This window comes from Callionymus lyra, chromosome 13 (assembly GCF_982586985.1).
Source record: "Callionymus lyra chromosome 13, fCalLyr1.hap1.1, whole genome shotgun sequence".
Taxonomy (NCBI): domain Eukaryota; kingdom Metazoa; phylum Chordata; class Actinopteri; order Syngnathiformes; family Callionymidae; genus Callionymus; species Callionymus lyra.
In genome coordinates, this window is record NC_141830.1 from 17264601 (window position 1) to 17287137 (window position 22537).

General features: G+C 37.0%; 1 protein-coding gene across 3 annotated transcripts; it reads left to right on the plus strand.

Annotated features, from left to right (window-relative positions):
* Positions 1–6574: 6574 nt before the first annotated feature.
* On the plus strand, positions 6575–21557 carry thrap3a (thyroid hormone receptor associated protein 3a). 3 transcript variants are annotated; one of them, XM_087805430.1, is made up of 11 exons: positions 6575–6676; positions 10763–10904; positions 14986–15864; positions 15956–16519; positions 17089–17261; positions 17831–17942; positions 18162–18246; positions 19235–19404; positions 19463–19637; positions 19719–19838; positions 20128–21557. In XM_087805430.1, exons 2-11 carry the CDS (start codon positions 10783–10785, stop codon positions 20368–20370), a joined length of 2643 nt encoding a protein of 880 aa, XP_087661556.1. In that variant the 5' UTR covers positions 6575–6676; positions 10763–10782; the 3' UTR covers positions 20371–21557. The 3 variants fall into 3 exon arrangements, with proteins under 3 accessions (XP_087661556.1, XP_087661555.1, XP_087661557.1); XM_087805429.1 differs by lacking the exon at positions 6575–6676 and adding an exon at positions 10564–10685; XM_087805431.1 differs by lacking the exons at positions 6575–6676; positions 10763–10904 and adding an exon at positions 13514–13636.
* Positions 21558–22537: the final 980 nt, after the last annotated feature.

The window sequence follows — 22537 nt, forward strand, 5'->3', positions numbered from 1 at the left end:
CAATGTAGTTGACTTGGCATTTATTAGCCACGATTGGCAGTTGCGCGACACTTCGACCGCCTGCCTGCTGCGTCCGACATTCAAATGAAGTCGTCATAAATCATATCACTTCAGATGGGAACAGTTGCTTCTCAGCTTTACTTCACAAAGGGACGTGGTTAAGAATTGTACTGCCAACATCCCCATTGCCTTTTCTCCGGCAACTGAAGACAACCCTCAACTTGGAGTATATGACCATCAGCTGTAACTCCAACTGGCCCAGCTGTTTGTGAGGGCTCCACACAAAGTTCCTTTTTTATAACACTGCTCTACTGCATCATACGTGGGCGCTATTTAAGGCGTAGATGCTGGCATGCACGATACTTAGGGGCTTAAGAAGCTAACTTAGTTGAAAGAAGAATCTTCTTCTGGGTAAAGTGATCACCAGGGGAAAGGGAGTGGGTGTTACTTTCACTATTTGTTGGCAACTATGACCGATCTGAAGTAGAGTAGAAGAGTATCTTGCTGGGGCAAAGATCAGAAGCTGTATAGTCAGCTGTGAAATATTATTAATGCCAAAATGTATGCAACAGCAACTTTGACAGGAATAATCCTAGATACATTTTCAATTAATTTATAGTAAAGTAATCAAAACTTGGTTCATCTAAGTCAATGAATATCTAACGAAACAAGTCTACAGTAAAAAAAAAACCCAGCAACTTCTAAGTCTCTAATGAAAACACAAAACAAGTGCAAATTAAAATGGCGCCAAGCTCATTTTGATCTGCAAACTAAAACTTTTGTTCGACTAACCATCTGAGGGAATGTGTGTATCGCTTTTAAATGATGGGAAATTTGAACTACCAGTTTTTAGCCTTCTGTAGATGGGAGTAGTGTCGACTTTTATCAATGCATATCATCTGATGAATATAAAGTACTGTATATATATATAAGGCATTTTTTAACACTTATTGCCATATTGGGATAAATGAGGACCTTTCAACTATCCAAGATAGAGGTTCATTTTTTGTTGTTGTTTTTTTAGATACATCAGTCAATACATTTTATTTGTTTCTAATATTATTATTATCATACACTAGTGAGCACTAAAAAAAAAAAACACAAGAAAGAAGATCCCATCAAATGCTTGAATAAAAAACAAAATAAAATCAATAATAATAATAATAAAAAAACAATTCCTCATCAATTCAACATTGCATCACTACTGTGAATAACGCCGTCAACAAATATATAGTAAACATTTGCTTATTTATTAACTACACTTCAATGCAGCTAGAAACAATTGTGAAAACAGACATTTTAAGTTTTAGTACTACATAACTGGTGAGTATCAACTTATAATACAGAATTTATCAGGATTTTCTTTGCCAGCCTATATCACTCATCACTAGTTCAAAGCACATATTATCGCTTATTTTAACTTTTAAAAGCCTTTAATCAATTAGGAAAAATTATAATAAAATTTAATATATTCAACTTATTTTCGAATGACTAATCATCTCTTAAACAAATGACAACTGGATATTTTTTTTCATTTAGGTTCTATTCCGTAATCGGTAGCCAGGAGACATGACTCTCAATGGGAAAGTTGAGTGGTATTCAATTTTAGTGGTTAATACACACAAAACTTGTGGTGCTGCCAGCTGCGATGATTCAGTAACACATGATATGTGCTCAAGTTGAGAAGAAAATAATCTTGAATAGCTAGAGTAAATCCCAGTACTGGCTCCCGAGAGTCTTGAAGAAGGGAGGGTTTTCCGTGTCCGACATGTGCTTCCAATGCAAAATGTAACACAGTGATCTCTTTGTTTCATGTGCAGTTTAGTTCAGAGAGTAACTTGATGAGAGAAATATAAAAGCCTAATAGGTTCATACGTGGATCCAATAAACCCTGTTCGACTGACAACTTGGATTTTGAGTCAATCAAGGCATAGATCTTAAACTATTGGAAAATACCCAATATTTACTCATTATTTAAAGTTACCAGGTAACAACAGCGAGTAATGTTTATCCCTTTGGTGAAAGTTATTGTCTCATTGATATGCTGATGATTGAATGGTATTCGAAAAGCTAAAGTATATTTTGTGTTATAATGTATAACAATATTACTATTATTTCTAATAGTATTCTCTGTAAACTGTTGTTACAGCCAGTTCAAATAAAAAAAACACCCGCCGTTTCTTTTCGGACTACTATTATTTCATTTGAAATGGCATCAGTTTGCTGTTTATAACTATGGCACCCTTTTTAGAGGTGCTGATCCACATCTTTGCAGCTTCACACTCTTGACAATGCCATCAACACCACATCATCTGAAAAAAACAGAGATGTAATCTTTTGGCTACCCAATCGCAGATCCGACCCACGCGACAGTATCTGCCAAAAAACCATTGAACAAACACCTTTTTATTCATTTGTGTTTGGATGTAAAATCCTTTTCTCATATAAACTTAAGTACTTTTATTGAAAGTATTAATAAATAAAAAAAAACAAAACATTTTTCTTCACTTTGTTTACCCCAAGATGGCAGCCCTCAGTACAGAAGCGGCTTCTCGAGCTTCCGGGTTGACAGCAAATAACATGATTATTAATAATATTTTGAACTTTGAACACACAATATCAACATGACGTACATGTCAGCTGAACTGATCATTTTTTAAAGTCTGTTACACATAACAACTCCCCCTGAGCTCGAGACTAAACTTGTCAGACTGACTCTCGCGAGGCCATGGGTAAGATAAAACCTCAGCATGAAGATAAAATACAACATCAATGATACATTGAAAAGTATGGCAGACAGAGAAAAAGAGAGGCAAGAAGGCTGACTTGCTAGGGAAGCTAAATGCTGGCAGAGAATCAAACACTTACTGGAAAATATCTCAACAACCAGAAATCTACTTTAACCAAAGCCTCAGATCAACTCAGTCCTCCAGATCAATGATCTGATGCTGCTTAAGGACTTCTTCATCCTGGTTTATCATGTTCCTCAAGTTTGTTTATTGTTTTATCTGCTGTTGTGGTTTCCATTCCCAGAACTCACAAACTAATTTCACTTATTTGTGTTGAATGTACTGAAAATAAAAATCCTTGAATCTTTAAATTCATAAATAAATATTTTTAATTTTCCAACAAAATCTCTTATAATCTAATCCCACATCGGTGCAATACATTCTCATTGATATTAACCAGAATGCTTATTTACAACTTTGAAATCTAGTTGAACATATTTTCATATCATCTGAAACTAAATCTGCCGAGAGTATGCTTAAACATGTTAGTAAAAAAAAAGATATACGTTAATTTTCGGAAAAAGTGACCAAGCCAGACAAAATCAGGGAAAAATGTGGACTAAGTGACTGAAGTAAGAACACAAATTGGAAAACAAGCAATAGGGACAGACTCTATTGCCCAGACCAGCACAGCACTTTGCTTAAATACTTTAATGCACTTGGATTAAGTTTCTTCTTTTAACCAATAGATGAAGTCTCTTTAAATCCATGCAGGGCAAAATGTTTTAGAGCAAAACAAAAAATGTTTGGATACCAATACCAAGAAAGAGCATTAAAAAGACTAATTATTGGAAGGTGTAAAACATTCTACATTATTAAAACAAAATCAGCACTTCCTGCTGTAAACCAAGCGTGACTCATAAGTGTTTAGTTATACGGAACACTCTTATTCAGCAGCTCCATCTTAGATTCCCATCAAACCCCATTTGCTGACACGGTTTGTTGGGGCGTCTCTGGGATTGAAGAAACATGGAGAAGGTGATAATGTGCTCCGAACAGGGGTCACGAAACTCTCTGGAGGCACCCTCAGCTGTCTTGCCATCGTGTTCATCCTCTCACACCCCACCGGGTGTTGCTGTCATGACAACGGGCAGGACAAGAGGGTCATCTGTCTTCATATTTTGAGTAGTGTCAGATATCGTGACGTTCAAGGTGACGACGGTGGAGGACAGTGTAAATGGTGGCGGCATACCACCAGTCAGAGTTCATGTCGGGAAAGATTTGTATCCAGGTGCATTTTTTGGTCTTTTTTGTTTAACTTGATATTACAAAGTCAGAAACTCACAGAAACTCACAACTAGCACATTTTCCCAACAGTTATAGAACCATGAAATCAAAATAAATCAAGGTTTAGTTTGCAAACTGAATGGTTGCTCCCATTGTTGGGGTTCAATTATGTGTTCTGTTTTTTTTTCCACTAAAATAGGTTTCCAGACCAGGTACAAAATAAAGACAAAATGGTGTTTGTGCTTAGGGATATCATAACTAAAACAATAAAGGTTGAGTAAATGGTTAAACAGACATCATTTCAACTTCGTATACCGACAGAAACAGAGATATAATAAACCGTTGTAATCACAGCTGTAGGTTTCATTTTCCCTGAAATAGACGGCAGAATGTCAGCTATTAGTAATAACTTGAATCTTTACAAGAACAAACCACAACCAGATGATACTGGCATGACAAAGTCTTGTTTGTTACTGGCAAAAACTCTTCATTTCTATACTTGATTGTGCAAATAAAAGGCAACTGTTTTCTGGATTTCTGGGGGGAAATACTTGAGATGACAAATAAGCCACACATATAAAGGCCTGTTTTGGTCAATTACACACAAGAGGATTTTGTGTCAGTTAATAGAAGAGATACGTTTCAAAAGTTCCCAGTATGTAGACGGACAACTTCAACAGGTGGTGAGGATTTGAAGTAGGAGGCGATGGGGAGGGGGGGGGGGGACAAGCCCTTTTATCTTGGCATACAGAGGGAGAAAGTGGTGTCGGAGGGATTGCCCAAAATAAACCGCCGGGTGTTTGGGACGGTGACGACGTGATGCAAAGCCAACAGGCCGGAGAGATTAATGAGACGAGGGGCACAGGGCAAATTGTAGGGGTGAAACGGGGGCAAACTGGGACGGACTTTGAACAAACACGGTGTCAAGGCTACATGTGGCCAGTAGATTTATGTCCCTTTTTTTTTCCAGGTTTAAACATTCAAGGTGTAAATATTTAATAATGAATTCAACTTAACTCTTTGCTTATCCACCAATAGGGAACACAGTGCTACTGTACATGCCGGTAACATAATTGCTGATTTCAACAGTGAGTTTTGCAGATATAATAATTCACATTCACCCGGAGAGGTTGAGTCTTTAATCTCTACCTACGTTATCATTAGATAAATGAAATGGTAAGACATTCCTCTGCAGCAGTAGTGTCTTCGTCTAATGAAAAGGCTTGTCTTGAAACAGAAATCTGGTGAGTGAATATGACCCAGTGTCATCAAACTTGTGTTTTCAGATCCAGAACCTTAAATGAAGTTCTTGTGTTACACAAGATTTGTAATTATAGACATTAACGGCTGAGTGAGCTTTCTGGTTAGGCTTTAATGGTTCTGCGTATCACTAATAAGGAGCATGACCACTTGGTTTCTTTAAATAAAGACATGTGGAAAAGAGTATACAAATCTGAAAAACAAGCAGGCTCCGAAAGATATGACTCAAATGAAATGTAGCCTCAAGATCCAAGTAGTCCAAATCTGGTGAGTCACGATGAGTAACGATAATGACCTCACAGAAGGAATTCCGTCGTCACTTCAAAGAAGAGTTAAATCTTCGCCATTCTCCTCGGAAAAAGTTCCTCAGTAGCAGTTGTTTTTTCTTTTTGGTAATCATTACCTTCTGAACAGCCTTTAATGCCTGATAGAATTGTGAGAAAACCCTAACCCTGTGCACAGACTCCCTTTAAACTTAAATGTACCATTACATTTTCCAGAAATGTTGATGATGGCACAAGAAACTTTTAAGTTTTAAAATTTTACTTAAGTCAGTGGTCCCCAACCACAGGGACCGGCACTGGTCCATGAGGCATTTTATGCCGGGCTGCAGAGAAAGGAAAAAAAAAATAATTTCTGTTGTTTGTATTATTATTGTGTAATAGTTATTTTCTTTTTCTACATTTTTTCCCCCCCAAAGTCATATTAGCCTATGACTCTTGACATGTCAAGATACTATGTTTCTTTTTTAGTTTTGTAGTGCATTTTTAATTTTGTTTAATCTGTAGACTGGTCCGTAAACCAGTTTAAGTTAAGTGTAATTAAGTGTGGCCCGAGAGCGTTAATTTAGGAACTTTTCCTATATTTCCATGGCCCTTCATTTACAAAAACTAACAAAAATGCCAAATATGTATTTTTTGCATTTGTAGTATTCTATCATTTTACCACGGAACATATCTTGCCAAAGTTATTTGTTGTAGAATTAAGATGTAGAATGTTGTCTACAGAAAATGTAATTACCCCTGATCTGAACATTTGATAAATGTAATACTGACTTGTTTGGCTTCACAGTAGCATCTGCTCAGGGTCCACAATAATTCTGTGACAATATCCAGCAGATTTTTATTCATCCACGCGTCCTTGTATTATTTATGTTCTGGCTGAACAGCTGGGTTTAAACCTCATCAGTGCCACTTACAAAGTAAATATGTTCTGACAGACAAGGAAACATGAAGCTCCGAGTGGTCACACCCCCCTCTGTCTCCCTACACACACACACACACACACACACGCCGGCCGACAGACTTGATGCAAGTCTCATTTAGCCAACAGAGGCCACCGACGAAAAACATAGCATTGTAGGGAACCTGAATGTGACAGAAGTTACTCACGACTAACAGGTAAGTTTCTATTTTTTCATGAAGATATTTGTAATTCACAGTTTATAATGAAGGAATGGAGTCAAACAGAAGGTAACACACTAATCCAAACAGACTCAACAAATGAGCCACATGCATACATTTAACATTGGATCTTGTGTAATTGGAGGACCACCAGTGGATTTGAGTCAAGCCGCAGACAGCAAAATAAGTTGGTTAGGTTGACGAGTGTGGCTCATGTTGTTAGCAGTCAACCCAGAGTCAGCTCAATTGCTTTCATTCATTGTTGTTGTTGGACAAAAATGATGTATACAGCCGTAATTGACACTTGACGGGACGTTTGCAGCCTGGGTCATTGTTTAAATCGCTAAATTTAAATGTTAAAAGAAATTTTGGTCTATTGTGTGGACAGACTTTGGTCTGTAATCATTGTACTCGGGATGTTTTTCCAGGCAGTGTTTATATATAGACGATTTAACCAATAACGAATGACGGGATCACCTTTTCAAAACCAAAAATAGAAAATAGTCGTCATGTAGACTGTTACAAGTATTTGTGTGGGAGGGAATATAAAATGACAGTATTTAATAAAGATAACTTATTGAATTGACTGTTTTTTTTACCTCTGCATGTTTTTTTGCACTTTACAGTGCTTTTTAAAACTTTAAAAGAGTACAAAATATCCCTCACAATTCTACTTGGAAGTCATCCAGCATCATCAACTACTTGATGGTGACAAACAAGCATTTCCTGGTCATCCTGTGAAGCCAAACCTCTTTGACAAACAGCAGAGCATAAATAAAAGGCGTGTCTGAAATAAAAGGCATTTTGAAAACTGAATTACGTTCGCTATGATTTAGTCACCAATACCAGTCAAACTTGCTTAGCACATTAAATTGAATTTTTCAAGACTAGTCCGGAGTAGCAGGTAGCAGCGGTAAAATAAACGTCTCCTCAGCTGCTCTCAACTAGTAAAACGTCAACTTAAATACAAATACAATTATGGTAATAATTAATACCTGTGAAATTCAGAATTAACTGGAAAAAATAAACACATTACTTATGTGATTCCAATGAGTAGAGGTGTCCCATATTTTTTATCAGTTCAGTAGTTGAAAAGTTGACTTTTAACCTATACACGTTCAGAATTAAAAACAAATGCGCTTTTAATAGAGATTTTATGGCTTTGACTAGATCCAAAAGCCAGGCACCAAAGACAAGCAATTGTCGTGTTGTCTTGTCTTTTTCTATAAAGGTCCTGGTCCTTAAAGTCATGATCTTGCTAAGCCCTCCATCTATAAGTCTTGTTTAAATCCCTTCACAGCCTTGATCCAGCCATGACACCCAATACTCTTAGTCCTGGGTGGCAGCTATGTACTTGTTGACTATAGTACTTGCTTTTTCACATTTATAACTGCAGTACATTTTCAGATTGCATGACAATTAAGTCTGTTTCAATAGATTGATCATTTTCATTTTATACAAGGCTTCCCGTAGCACTATGAGACCATATAAGGTTGTTTTTTTAAACTTTAAGGCAAGACTAAAAAGCCTACGATGTTGGTTCAAAGGGACGCCACTCACTGACTCCATTCAGCAGCAGTTGTTTTCTTTTAATAACTTGGGCAGGAAGCTGTCCAGCTTATCTTGTACTTAACTCCAACTCTGGTGGTTTTGTTATCGCTAACTGCCTCGACATGTGAGGCGCCTTGAGAGAAAACTTGGTGCGACCGCCACCATTCAATAAGATAGTGCCAAAGGACAGTTGTCGGGTGTTTTCTGTCATGGGGAGCGTGGCGTCTCTGGGGCACATATAGATAGCAAATGTGATTCCAGCTGCCTCTGTGGCATCTCGGTCTTAATGATAGGAGACTTGATTGAGTGCAGGGTGTCTTTGAGCGCTGTATCAAGTTGCCCGGCCATTGTTGATAGGAGCTGTTCTTGCTCTTCCATGGAATAAGCAGGTGAGGAGGATTATACAGCTGTCGCTTTCTGTCCCAAGGCTGTGTGTGTGTGAACATATGTCCACGCATGAACGTGTGTTCTTCAACTAGAACGTGGATATTTCTTACCCGCGAACAGACATGACAAGATTCATAATTTATGGTTTTATTTACTTATTTATGAATAGCTTAATAGAGATTTTATTTGGGGGCATTCAAACCTGTGTCATCCTTCAAGTCATCTGCTATCTACTATCCAATGAGTCATCTGCTGAATGTGGATTGATTGGTCATACTCACGAGGCCAGAGGCAGAACATGAATTAACAAAAGTAGTCTGGAACAAGAGGAAAAGAATACCGTCCTTCTCTTGAGAGTTCAAGTCCTTAAACATTAAATATGTTTCTGAAAGATTCCCATTCAACAGGTGACTGTGTTAAATATATGGAGAAGATACATTCGAAACAAAATAGAACTATGAGAACACCCCCCGGAAAACTAACTTAAAGCAGAGCCTGAAGTCATAGGTACTATGTTTGGGCTGGTTCGATTGCAAATTTGTATTGAAAAACTATGAAGAAAAAAAAACTTTTCAAAACAGGACAATATAATGACAGTCTGTTCCATTACAATGGGCTAAACGTGGCTCACAAATGGCTGTTTAAAACAGACACCTTAAGCAAAATGTGGGGGTCTGTTGGAACTAAACCATTCAGGAAATTGGTCCCAGGAAGACAAACACAACGAGCCCTGCAGGGAGGAAGGATCGTGGGCAGTCAGAGAGAGCACAGCGAAGTCAGAAGATCCATTTCCATTACCCTTGAAAATAGTACCTAGGATACACAGGAGACCAGCATGTGGTCGTCAGTTTTAGAATATCTATCACGTAAGACAGTAACTTCTTTCCAGAGGATAACGGAAGATCAGACATTTGATCTCAAGCATTCGCTGAACCTCATATCGAGTGTAAATGATAAAAGCCGAAGATACTTCTGTCCAAGAGGTGATAATGAGTTAGAAAGTTGGTAACGGTAAGAATCACCACGTGAAACGGTACTTTAGAACACAATAAGTCGAAGGACTTATACTCTTTCCTTTAAACAACAATAATTATATGTGTTGATATATAAAGCTGGACGAGGGTGTGGAACCACACACATAACACAGCAGGTTGCACAGCATGCCACTGCAGTAAAGTAACTCGCATTGAATAGAAGGTGTATATTTGCAATCTTTTCAGATGAAATTCATTTGTTTAAAAAGATTTACATAGTTACGATATACCTTTTAACTTCCTTAATAAGCGGAACAAACTACAAGGAACACTTTTGTTTTAATACATAACATAAAAAAGATAACAAAGGTGTTTTCCAAGAACTTGCTGTGTTTGTGCAGTTGTTATAAATTAAAAACTATATTTGAAACCAGTAACTGTGCTTACGTTATCCCAGAATCATTAAATATGAACTCATTTTCCATAAAAACAAAAAGAAAAGATTTTGTCTCTCAAATAAAATCTTCTTGGCCTCTCTACAACACCTAGTTCAACGGCCTTTGAGCCTAAAGTTTAGCTGCTTTGGAACGTTTAAGGCCACAAAGTAAAGTCAAACTATATATTAAATTTAGATTTTATACAAGCCGAATGTATCTTTCATTCATGAGAACAAGAACCTCCCTTTGTTTGAAAGAGTTGTCTAGAGCTCAGTTATTGCTTCAAAACTGAAACAATCTACAGAAAGTCAACGTGACCAGAATGATCACTAACAGGCCATTCCCATGACGATATGTGTTCCAACTTCCCTTTTTCAAGTCTTTTTTGTATAACTCCAGGCAAGAAAACGAGCTGACAAATGTATTTTTGTGTTGCTTGTAAACTCGTCAGATGACTGATGTGCGACTGCCCTTTATGCTAATGATGAGTGACTAAATAAAACAGGTTCTCCTCAGACACGCATCAACAGTTTGGCTTCTTTCTTGATAACAGCTGCCGGGCTTTATCGAGCGGCTTCTCCAGAGACAGTGGAGAACAACCAGGTCATCAGTTAGATTTCACTTTGAACGTCTGCTTAATTTCAGATTGTGTAAAAGGTGATTATCAACGGCATACTCTCGGGTAACCTTTGGAATACACACAAGGCCTAATTTCATCTTCTTTTTCTGGACAGTTTGAGGAGGACCATCTGCAATGATGTCCAGATCCAAGTCCCGGAGTCGCTCCCGGACACGATCCAGGTCACGGTCAAGATCCCGCTCAACCTCGTACTCGAGGAGTCGCTCAAGATCTCGGTCAGGGAAAAATAGATACAGGTACATTTTTATTTAAAATTAATTGTGATGTTCTTTGAAATTACATGGTGTTATTATACGATTTAAAATGAGGTTTGATGAATAGCATGAAAACAGATCTTTAAAAAAAATGTGGTTTATATTAAGAGTGATTATTACCGTGTTTATTGCTTGCTATTATGCCAATGCAAAAGAACAAAATGACCAGTTGTTTAAGAATGATAAAAGAAATATTTGGCTTGCACAACATATTGTGGAGGAGGTGCCACAAGTTAACACATAATAAACTCATTGAATATTTTCTATTGAAGACTGGTGCAGCTGCTTAGCCATTAAATATACATTGCTGGTGCAACACTTAGCGGCTAATGTTGTCATCTTGCGAGCGCTTTTTTTTATGGAGATTAAATAACTTTAAAGACACTTTATTATTACTTGAATCTAAAGAGGACCTGGGCAAGGTGTGACAATACTGATGATGTAGAAATGTAATGAAACTATAAAATAAATAAGTGCACAACAACTAATAATCCTAAAAAACTTTTAAAAAATTAAAATTTATTTGTCTATTTACTTAAATCTTTCCATTGCTTTTATATTCCCATTTTCATTTTTTTTTCTACACAGATATTAACAGCTATATTTTTAAGGAATAATGCTTTTTTATCTCGACCATATTTACTCATTGTAAAATAAAAAAAAATAAAACAGAATCATTGTTTTGTTCAGTCTAGTGTTTCCCTTGTATTTGCTTATGTTTTTCTAAGCTTATGAACCCCCACTTTTGCTCTCCAACATGGGTTACTGCAGGCACTCCTAGCTAAGGCGTGTAACATCCTGGATAAGTTCACTGGGTCACTGGCAAGAACAACTATCGCTTGCTTATAAATATTTGTATTTGAAACATTTATATTTACTCCAGGTCAGCAATATATATAGTTTCTTTAACATTATTAATGACTGAAAATTTGGTCAGTTCTTAAATATCACTGTTTTAGTTTAACACAAAGGACCTAAAATCATAAATTTGGCTATAATCCAACATCTGAACAACATTACAGAAGCTTCTGTGTCTAAAAGAAAGTAGTGTTTGGGGAAAGGTTTGTCTCTCTATTGGATTTAATTAAGCTAAAGTAAATGTTATCACAGTTTTTATGAGGTTTAGAGAGGAATTTAGATTGAAATACTGCAGAAGCTGATGCTGTGGTTCTGATCATTCGTGTGGAAAATGTTTTTTTTTAAAGTTTTAAGTAAACGCAATGATGGGTCTAAATCAGTCCTGGATAAAGTCTAGCATCAGGGGCACAAGCAACAGTTTGACTTTATTTATATCGTCATGAGGTCTGAGTAAAAACTAGAAAATGTATACGAAACTCTTCGAGAGGCTGCAAGTTTTGTTTCCTTCTTTTGACTCTATTAATTAGTCAGCACTAAATATAATCTCATGAGAGTTATTTTATGTAAAACTCAATTTCCTTTCTCTCCTTAAGATTTGTCCTTCAACCCTATTTATTATACGTTTACAAAAATATATAATTCTCACATTTTTGGTCCAAATTTATTTTGAGATATTTATATTTTGAATCTGTAAACATATATAGAATGAAGTCATATACAAAATTTAGCAATGCTTATATTACGGCCAATTGACTGGTCAATTTTCTTCTTAATTTCTTATTTTATTAAACAAACATTTTATTTATTTAACTTTTTTCCCAGAATTTCACATTATATTTAGGATATTTTTATTCGTTGCTCCTTTCTTTTGGCACATTATTGTTAAAGTATACGTTTTTAAATGTTATATTTTATTCAGAAATACACTACTGACGTAGGACATTTTAAATCATGCTCAAAAATGAAAGATTTTATTTGGTAATGCGCTGTCGACACATACAAAAAAGATCATATTTATGGTCTGCGAAAGGCGCTTTACAAATATAAATTAATTACTTACTATCTTTAATAATTAATCTTTTTTTTCCCCCACTATTCTATTAAATATTGTATTGAATATAATGCATAAGCAAATGCACATTGAGGTTATAAAAAGGTGTTTTCATAAAGTTGTTTGTTGTTTTGGTTAGGGTTAGGTTTAAGTAAGTAAAGGTTTAAGACCTAAACAGAAGCATTTCTAGTCATTGCAAATTCTCCTGTATTTCAAACATAAGCTCTGCATGAAGTGCTAGTGAACACTTAAAAAAAACAAGTCATATTTACCAGACATTGAATGCAATTAATTGCATAAAGCAACCCCCCTAAGTGGTTGATAAAAATAGTGATGTCAATGAGAAAATAAAGAGATGTATGGCAGGTTTTCTGCTGATGATTTTGAACCATTTGCAGGAGGATCAACCCTACAATAAAATCGACCAGATGTAGAGAAAATACACGCATTAAATCGTATTAAATCTTGTTTGAAGTTTTCTCACAAAGGTTCCTCTGAGCTCGACACCGGTACCAAAACTATATTCACATTATCTGTCCAAGATCAGCAAATCGGTGAACATTCATTCAGGATGAATTAACTCCCCTTTAGACAGCTTGGCTGGCTTCACCAAACGGTAAGCAGAGTCAAGGCTTCATGTAGACGCCCTCCCCCTTTCAAATCCTTGTGACTCAGCTCCAGCAGAACTGTCTGGAGAAGGAGAGGGATGTGGGATGTCGATTCTTCAACTAGTATAGTGAATGTGCAATGCTACTGAGCACATTGGCCGTTTTATCCTCTATATTCCAATGAAAAAACACAAGAGGTAAGCTCTCAGCATTATGTCTTTGTTGGCTTTTTTTTCTGGCTTTAAACATTTTTTCCACAGATAAATGAGCTACATATTTGCTGATCCTTTTATTTTTCATTATATGGATTACCTTCTTTTTGACATCATCACTGTTTGTGGCTCAGAAATCATAATAACCATATTATAAAAGTTTAAAAGTACATCACGGCAGCCTCTGGATTAGTATATTTGAAAAGCACTTCAGTGACTGTAGAGGTTCGTTTGATGTCTTCAAAGGTTTTTGAGGATTTCAATCGACCACGAAAAGTTTTATTCAAAGTTAATCTCAGAAGAAAGGGTTGTAGCGTCGGATTTTCTGAGCGTTGTTTGAGACAAGAGGTGCAATTTCTAGAGCTGCAGTGACACCATACGGACAAATGAGGTATTGCATGCTGTAGTAATCGTTTACTATATAATATACGTTACATCGTTTTTTGTTGATTAACAAAAACCTATTGCTATCCATTAAACTCATTGAGAATAACTATGGTGAGGGACAAGAAAAAAAAAATTGTTTAAATGTTCAATATTTCTTTATCTTAAACAGCAGCAAAATTGAAATAAAAACACTTGATTTAAATACAAATGCACAGTAATGTGAATTATGTTTTTCTTATTGTTTATTATTTTGGAAATTATTAAAAAACCATGCTAAGGTGTACCCTTTTGCAATATTCCTCGCCTTAACAAAACTGAATTTAGAAGGCCAAACTCATGCTCACATATGTAGGCAGCAAACAGACGTCAGCATGGTAAAGCTGGTGGGATCCATATGCGACAGAAGGCTAGGCAATCTTGTCCGACACCGTTATATCGGGAGAGGCATGAGCTTTATCAGCAGTTTAAGATATAGTAGCTTGACAGCAGAGGACATAGGCCAGCCATCATCCCTCACTTGATCTTTGAGTACTCATGTACAGTTCTCAAGTTTGGAAGATGTTTCTAAGACTTTAAAAGTTTTCTTGATGTTCATCAAACCCGCAAACACATTTTTTAGAACTTCCGTTTAATCAATACTTTCTATTTACTTGGTATAAAAACAAGTATATGTTATATATTCATTAGTTCGTCTCATGTGTGTTGAAATGGTACACGTTTTTTTGGGGCATAAGTCATTGATATACAATTAAATAATGTCAAATTTAGTCAAACAATTTTGCTTTGAACCCTTTCAGGTTATATTATCATTATATATTATCTCAACTCCTGAGATAGTATACATCCCACTTTATGGGATGCCAGTATATGTAATAATGCAGCAAATAATGTATTTTTCTTTTTTGCTAAAGGTGCAATTATTTTGCTCTTTTGTGTCATAAATAAAGGTCAAGGTCACGGTCAAGGTCAAGATCCTATTCTCCATCTTATAAACGGGAGAAGAAATATCCCAAGGCATACCAAAACAGCGGGGATTTCCGAGGATACCATCGTGGCTCCCGAAGGCCTTTCAACTTCAGAGGACGAGGGCGGGGCTACTTCCCCCGTGGACGCTTCCAGCGTGGAGGGAGAGGTGGTGGCGGCGGCGGTGGCGGCGGCGGCCGCGGCGGCTACAACGGCTACAACTACAACTACAACTATAACCAAAACTACTGGAAAAACGGCAAACAGCGTCCTCCGAAGCAGCAACAGCAGCAAAGGTATTCAAAGGATGGATATTTCAACAGCCAGAAATGCTCCAGAAGCCCGACACAGAGTCACTCACGTCACTCTGATCGATCCTCCACGCCATTGTCTAGAATCTCTCACCATTCTTCTCCTTCTTCGCACTCCTCCTCCCCCAAAAACAGGCAAATATTGCCGACAAATCAAACGCCCAAAGATGAGAAAGACCAGGTCGAGTCTTTTAAAGAGGTCCAGACAGAAGGAGAAGTTGGGGAGGGGATGGACCTTCTCCAGATAGATGATGCCATTGACTGCAGCATCAGTGAGAAAACTGAAGGGAGCCAAAAGGGCTTGACGGAGTTGAACAACAGCCCTAAGAGAGCTGATCCAGAGGACACCTCTGCAGGCAGCGACGCCCAAAACAAACTAACTACCAATCAGAACGACTTGAACGAAGGTGACTCCTCCCAAATAGGGGGTTCGTCATCTACCAGAAAAAACCCAAAAGACGGTCGGAATCCAATGCTTGCCAGCTTTGACTTCTTCTCCAATGATGAATACTCAGATGCAGATAAACTAGCACTGTCTGTTGCTTTTAAAAAGTAAGTGTTGCCTCTGAACCATCTCTATAAATCGACTCCTGCTGTTGAATGTCATGGATGGTACTCATCATCTTTTTCTCATTGTTTTAAGGTTTTTGGAGGAACAGAATAAAAAATCTCAAACTCTATGCAGTGATGTCAAGAGCGCACCGTCATGTGATGGCGAGCATAAAAACAGAGAAACTGAGAGCCTACCCAGAGACAACGATGGGGATAGTGATGGTGACGTGTCTCTGAAATGCTTCTTGAAAATGTCCCCTTTTCTAAGCAATGAAGAGCCAATTAAGGAGCCAATAAAGAAGCCAAATGTAAAGTCATCTCAGAATGAAGATGAGCCCTCAAAGCAGAAAGTTGCTTTCTCAGGTTTTGGAAAACGGCAGGGTGACCATGAGATGAGTGACGAGAGCCGTCCCAGTCAATACCAGGATAAGATGTTTCAAAAAAGGGAACTCTCTGGAAATGTTGAGGAAACTTCCCATAAAAGAAGTTTGCCCAAACCAATGGCTTCTTCCTCCATCATACCATCTGTGAAGGGAAGAAACCCTGAGAGGGATATGTTTATTAATCAAAGAGATGAGTCGTCTTTTGTTTCCTTGAAAAGACATGAACCAAAGTTTGATGTGAGGATGGACTACTTTGGAGAGAAGTTCATTGGGTGAGTATTAGAATCCTCCCTTTTTATGTACAAAAACACAAACAACAGCCTCCGCAAAGAAGGTAATTCTGGATGAGTTTGTTGAAATAGAGCAGAAATCAACTTCCATGAATCTAGAGTTGTTACCAAAAATTGAACTTTGACCGCAGGGGTGAAGGAAGGCATTATCATTCAGTGTTGTAACTACAAGGTCGCCAATGAAATTTGGAAATATTCCCAATTAAAATTGAATCATGTGGCAATCCCAAAATTACTAACAATTGAATAGATGAAATGAATGGGCCGCATACCGTGTTTTCTGAAGTCAATATTCCATTGTCGGAGGTTTTAAAGTTCTGAACAGAGATAAGCAGTAAGAAAACGATTTAGCATTTGAAACTTTTCCTTAATCCAGACGGACCCATAGAATAGTTTTTTCCTCATCAACATTTCAGAAATTATTTTTTAAATTAATCTGTTCATGAGTTGTTTTGCTAATAGAATGACCAACATGGCTATTATGTACTAACACTAAGAAATATTAAGGTAGAAGAAATTATTCAAACTGTCCTGGTTGTAATATTTTCTAGCTCTGCTGAGATATTGGCTGAGGAGCGAGAGTTTTCTCACAGTCTTGTGCAATCCAAGAAAAGGGACCAAGAGTTTCGCTCCATTTTCCAACATGTGCAGACTCCACACACTCAGAGGTTGCCCACTGAGTTGTTTGCTCAACACATAGTTGCCATCGTCCACCACGTCAGAGGTGAGTTCACTTTTGTTCCATATGAGCTTCAAACGTACAATCTTCAGTATTATGAGGGAACTCATTTATACATTTGCTTCTGTCATCAGGCTCATTAGTTTAATATTTAACACAGCCTTATGATTTCCAAACAATGAAAAACCTATCTTTTGGGTGAAAAGAGATTTGGAAATATTTGCTTATCCAAAAAAGAACAGCAGTACCGTATATAAAAACAGTGTCCTTATTTAAAATGCACTGCTGTGTGGTCACAAAAAAAACATGTGGATATTGTGAAAAAAGGAAAAAACTGTAAATGGTTAATAAGGTGAGAAATACTTAAGGGATGTGGTTGAATACTTTGAAAGAATATTTCAAGACATATTTTCTAGGTGAAAGAAGTACCTTGCTTTTGTGATCCATAAAGCAAAGGAAACCATTTATTTCACTGCATCATTGGAAGTTGTGTTTTTAACATTCTGGTTCTTATGGTGTTCATTCTCATTCCCTTCTAATCATAGGAGTACTGAAAGCATAAATACTCCTTGAGAGGCACAATAACATAAACTTCATCTTTTTTCTTTGTTCAGCCCATCATGCAACCCCATCAGGAATGTCTCTAAGCCAACGGTTCACCATGTACCAAAGACAAGCTGCTGAAAAGGAAACGATGAAGCTAAGAAAAAGTCCAGAAATTCACAGGTAGAGTTGACTTTTAAGTGACCAACTCCACTTCTGTGTGCTGTGGCTTCACATCCTTCTTAAGCAACTCTCGGGTATTGCACTTTTTCTACCTGCTCGGTAAAGGTCAGTTTTATTTTTTGACCATTCCATCTGGAATTCCCTGTCTTGTCAAGTATCAACGTTGTAGCATGTTGCTAGTAGTCTAATTGTTTCTCTTCTAATGTCTCCCTGACACAGGATAATTGATGTTTCACCAAGTGCTTTTAAGAAAAACTGTCCACTTTTTGAGGCGATGAAAAGCTCGGAAGATTGCACTCTCAAGGTGACTGAATATTTTGCAGTATGACTTATGTTGGAAAAACAAACAACTGGAGTGAGCATGCAGGTGCCTTTAGACCTTTGCTCTTTGGAAGGCAATGCTCAAAGTGTGAGCAATGCAAAAGCAAAATAAGGAACATTGTTGTTTGTTGTACATCACCTTCATGCTGAGTTGATTATACTGTGGGCAAAAGCCTGACAAAAAGGCTAAAGTATCGCATAAAGTCAAAAAAGGAAGCTGCCAAACCAGAGGTGCCCACGGGAATCTAAGTAAATATCCCAGTAAGTATCTTTAACCAATGAAAACACCAGATTAGCATATGTCACCTTTGTTTTCATAGGCCCACAAAACATCACGGGATAGTAACGGAGGTTAACAGTTGAGAATGGGTTTGAGATCAGAGGGAGAGATTTTTCGGCTTGCTTACTGCTAACAAGCATGATGTCTGACAGCTATCAAAAAACATATTTCATTTACCTGGTTCAGTTGAGGGACCGAGAAACAACAGGTAAATTACATTTTTGGGTCAAATATAAGGTTTAAAAAAGACTTGCTTCCGTTAACACTTTTGCTAAAGGATTGTGTGCAAGTATATATATTTTTATTTGTCTGAAGAAGAATTCAAGCCTACAAGTTGGGAGTATACCCTACCAGAGACAAAGGAAAGGATTTTACTTTGGGGCAGGGACGAGTTACAAAGTTGGGCTCTTGGGCTCAAATGAGAACTATATTGGAGAGAGAAGAAACTGTTGACCTGTAATCAAAATGATCCTTATAAAACAACAGAAACAGAAGTTGTTATTTTGCTTAACTCAGCTCTTCTGAGAGACAAAAGAAAACTTTGATGTGCATTTAGTATTTTATGAAGGCACATTTTCCTTGAATAATGAATTTCCAGAATAGCCTTCGACCCCAAACTTGCAAAAAAAACAACAACTAATATCTCCTCCAAAATCTGTCCACGACTTTTGTTTTATTTTGATCTGTGCAGGCTGGGGAAAAACTCAAGGAGAACCCCATGGACCTACGTTTGGATATTGAACGCCGCAAAAAGAGTTCTAGAAGAGAACAAGATAACGCTCGGGAGCAGGGAGAGGGTGTTTTTGATCACGGGGAATCTAGTGGTGAAAGGGCCGATGAGAAACACCAAAAGAAGTCAAAGTAAGCCGAAAATATTAGTGAATTATGAAGGTATGAATTTAACACATTTTCCTTGTAGGAAGAGTAAGGGCAAACGATCACGCTCAAGTTCGTCATCCTCTTCATCATCCTCTCAGTCACAAAAAGATGAAGATGGTGAACCGGAACACAAGGATGATGGAGTCTCAAGAAGCCAATTCGGTCAAAGGGCGTCACCAGGAGAGACTGAACAAGAAAGAATGCGTGACAAGTTTGTAAGTTTCAAATTTGATGTCAAAGTCATTCCATTTTTTCCCACATGCCGAAATTGACTTCTCACGTTTGTCCAACTACAGCAAATGCGCTTGCGTGGAAGGAGTTGGAACAAAGGCAACAGAGAACAACCAAAGAGCATCCATGTCAACCAAGAAGAGTGGGACCCAGAATATACGCCTATGGGCTGGAAGTACTACTTGGTATTAAACTCATACGTTGCTCTCAGTATCTTAGAAATGTCATTCAAATTGATTTAAGTAAGTCCAGTTTCAGCAATGATCACGTGTTAAGTTGATTTAAGACGAATTAAGATACAGAAATAACTTTCTCCCATCATTAGTAAATATAGAAAATACATTCTAGTAAAGAAGGAAGGGAAAGATATAACAATAAAAAGTAAACATATGGAATTGTAGTAATTCTCTTCCACTGGATTGTACCATAAGTAAAAACTTCTTGTTCCTAATATATGTTACGTATTATTTGCAGCATGACAGCAAAGATGGAGACGAGGATACCAGATCGACTCAGAATCATCGAGGGCAGGGCAGAGGAACCAACCCAAGTGGAAGGGCCAGATTCATCATTCGCAACGCTCCCACTGGACCAAACATCCAGCGTTCCAATTGGCCCAGCAATGAGAACATGGTCAACAGAAAGCAAGAGAGCGTGCACACGGAAAACGATCAGAAGAACGAAAAAGGAGGATATGTTAACGGTGGAACTTGTTAAATATGTACATGTCATAACTCTTAATCATCCTTCATATCACTTTGGGATCTATCTAATGTAATTTAGAAGTCTGCTGTTCTTTTTAAAAAACGGTTAAACAGTTATTTGGGCTCTTACTTGAGGCATCTATAAATATTAAACAATCAAACTAGTTCATAGTAGCGACATAAGACAACTCTGATTAAAAAAGTGCATCATTGGCAGCTTTACTTTGTCTTTGGGATTAAAAAAACAAACAAAAGTCTCAATGTATATAATGTAAAATAAAACAAATAGTGCTAGTACATTGGTCATTTTCTAGTTACGTTCCTATATTAAAAGTAAATAACTTTAAAATGAAAAAGTAAAATAGTTCTCATAGGATTTAGCGGTGGATCATGAACGCTGTTTATTTTAAATATCACTAGTTACAGTATCTACATTGGCCGGGATGGTTAGATTGGCTGGGACCAAACTTTTTAATACCAATAGTCTCACAAAGTTAAGAAATCATCAGCAACTTACAAATAATATTGAGTAGTGAAAAGGCAATCGGCAACTTTTAACTTTTGTCTTTGGTAGGATCCGTTTTATCTCACTTATGTTTATTTACTGGCAAAAAAAAAAGAAGCTTTAAAAGAGTTTTCCTGTTTATATTGATTTTGGTGTGAATTTTTGTTTTGTTAAATTGTACAACTGTGTTTGAACATACTGTGCACAACTGTGTAAATAAGTCTAGTGAGGAGACTAGAGGGATTGTTTTGTTGTACAAAAGTCTGGTTTTTGGCAGCAGTTACCTGACATACGTTTTGATTTTGCATGTTGAGAAAATGTGTGATTGATTAGTCAGATGATGTTTAACAATATAACTCATGTGTGTTGACTGAGAACATCTGTTGTGAAAGTTGACATGTCAAGTTACAAAAGAACATAAAATGCCTCTGCGCTAAATTAACACAATTCTGGTGTTATTAGGTTTAAGAAACTCATGTTAGCTGTGCTAACTGTGCTCACAAATATTTCCCCCTCTCACGCAAGGAAAAAAGCAATTAAACTTATATTGGCACTTTATTGCATGATGTTTAAGATGAATACGGAGTCCTTTTATTTTCTTTTTGGATAACAGACCTGTAGGTGGCGCTGGGCTGCTATGAACTTTTTTCTTTTTTAATTGTAGTTGCTACTGGTTGTAAATAAACTGAATTACTCCCCTTCATTGTGTGACTTTTCTGGTGATGGTGAATAGCTATGTTCTTAAGAGCGAGCCTTTCAGTAGACTACAAAACAGCGTTTATTAAATATATATATATGATTATATATATAATGCTATATATAGACAATGTAATTTTTTAATTGCATTTATCAGGAATAATGGAAAAATATATATAGAACTGTGTAGGTTTCAGTATGTATTTTGTTAGTAGGAACGACACGTTGGTAATAAAAGGATGATGACGAAGCTTCATCAAGATAAAGATTATTCAGATGATAAAAAGGAATATAAAAGAGAAAGGAAGTCACAGTGTTTAAATGATAAACCTTAACCAGCTTCCCCTAAGAGAATATGATTGTCAGATGCACGTCAGAGATAAGAAGAGCAGCAGGAACAAACATGAAGGTCTGATGGAACTTCATGAAGCATAACAATATTTTCAGAGTCCACTAGATGGCGGTCTCTGCACTATTTTTCTTTGTTTTGAACAACTGTCCAAATAAATGTGATTTTTTAACTGATGGCGCCACCTACGGACCTCTGAACAACATGACACTGCTTCATGGAGCTTCATCAGGACATCACTAGTGTTAAGCAAGTGTAGTGATGTTTAAAGATATCATACAGAATGTGAGATAATCTAATAATTTCATAATATTTGAGGTTATATAATCGACATTGACAAACCAGAGTGGAAATGTTGCCTTTGCAATCCGTGCTTAATCTGCACCTCGTCTTCCTTTCCAGTCGGGGGAAAACATCTTGTTTAAAAATGATCAGAAAAAGGCGCAGAAAAAAACTCCCAGCTTTCTTAAATGACTACATTCTATACTGGAAAACAAACATCACATCAGCCATATGCTATGAAGAAAAAATAAAAAAACATGACTAGACATGATCAGGTTTTTCCTGTCTCAGCCCAGAGACATCTCTTTTCTCTTCATAACAATAAACTTCGAAAACTACACCTCTTCC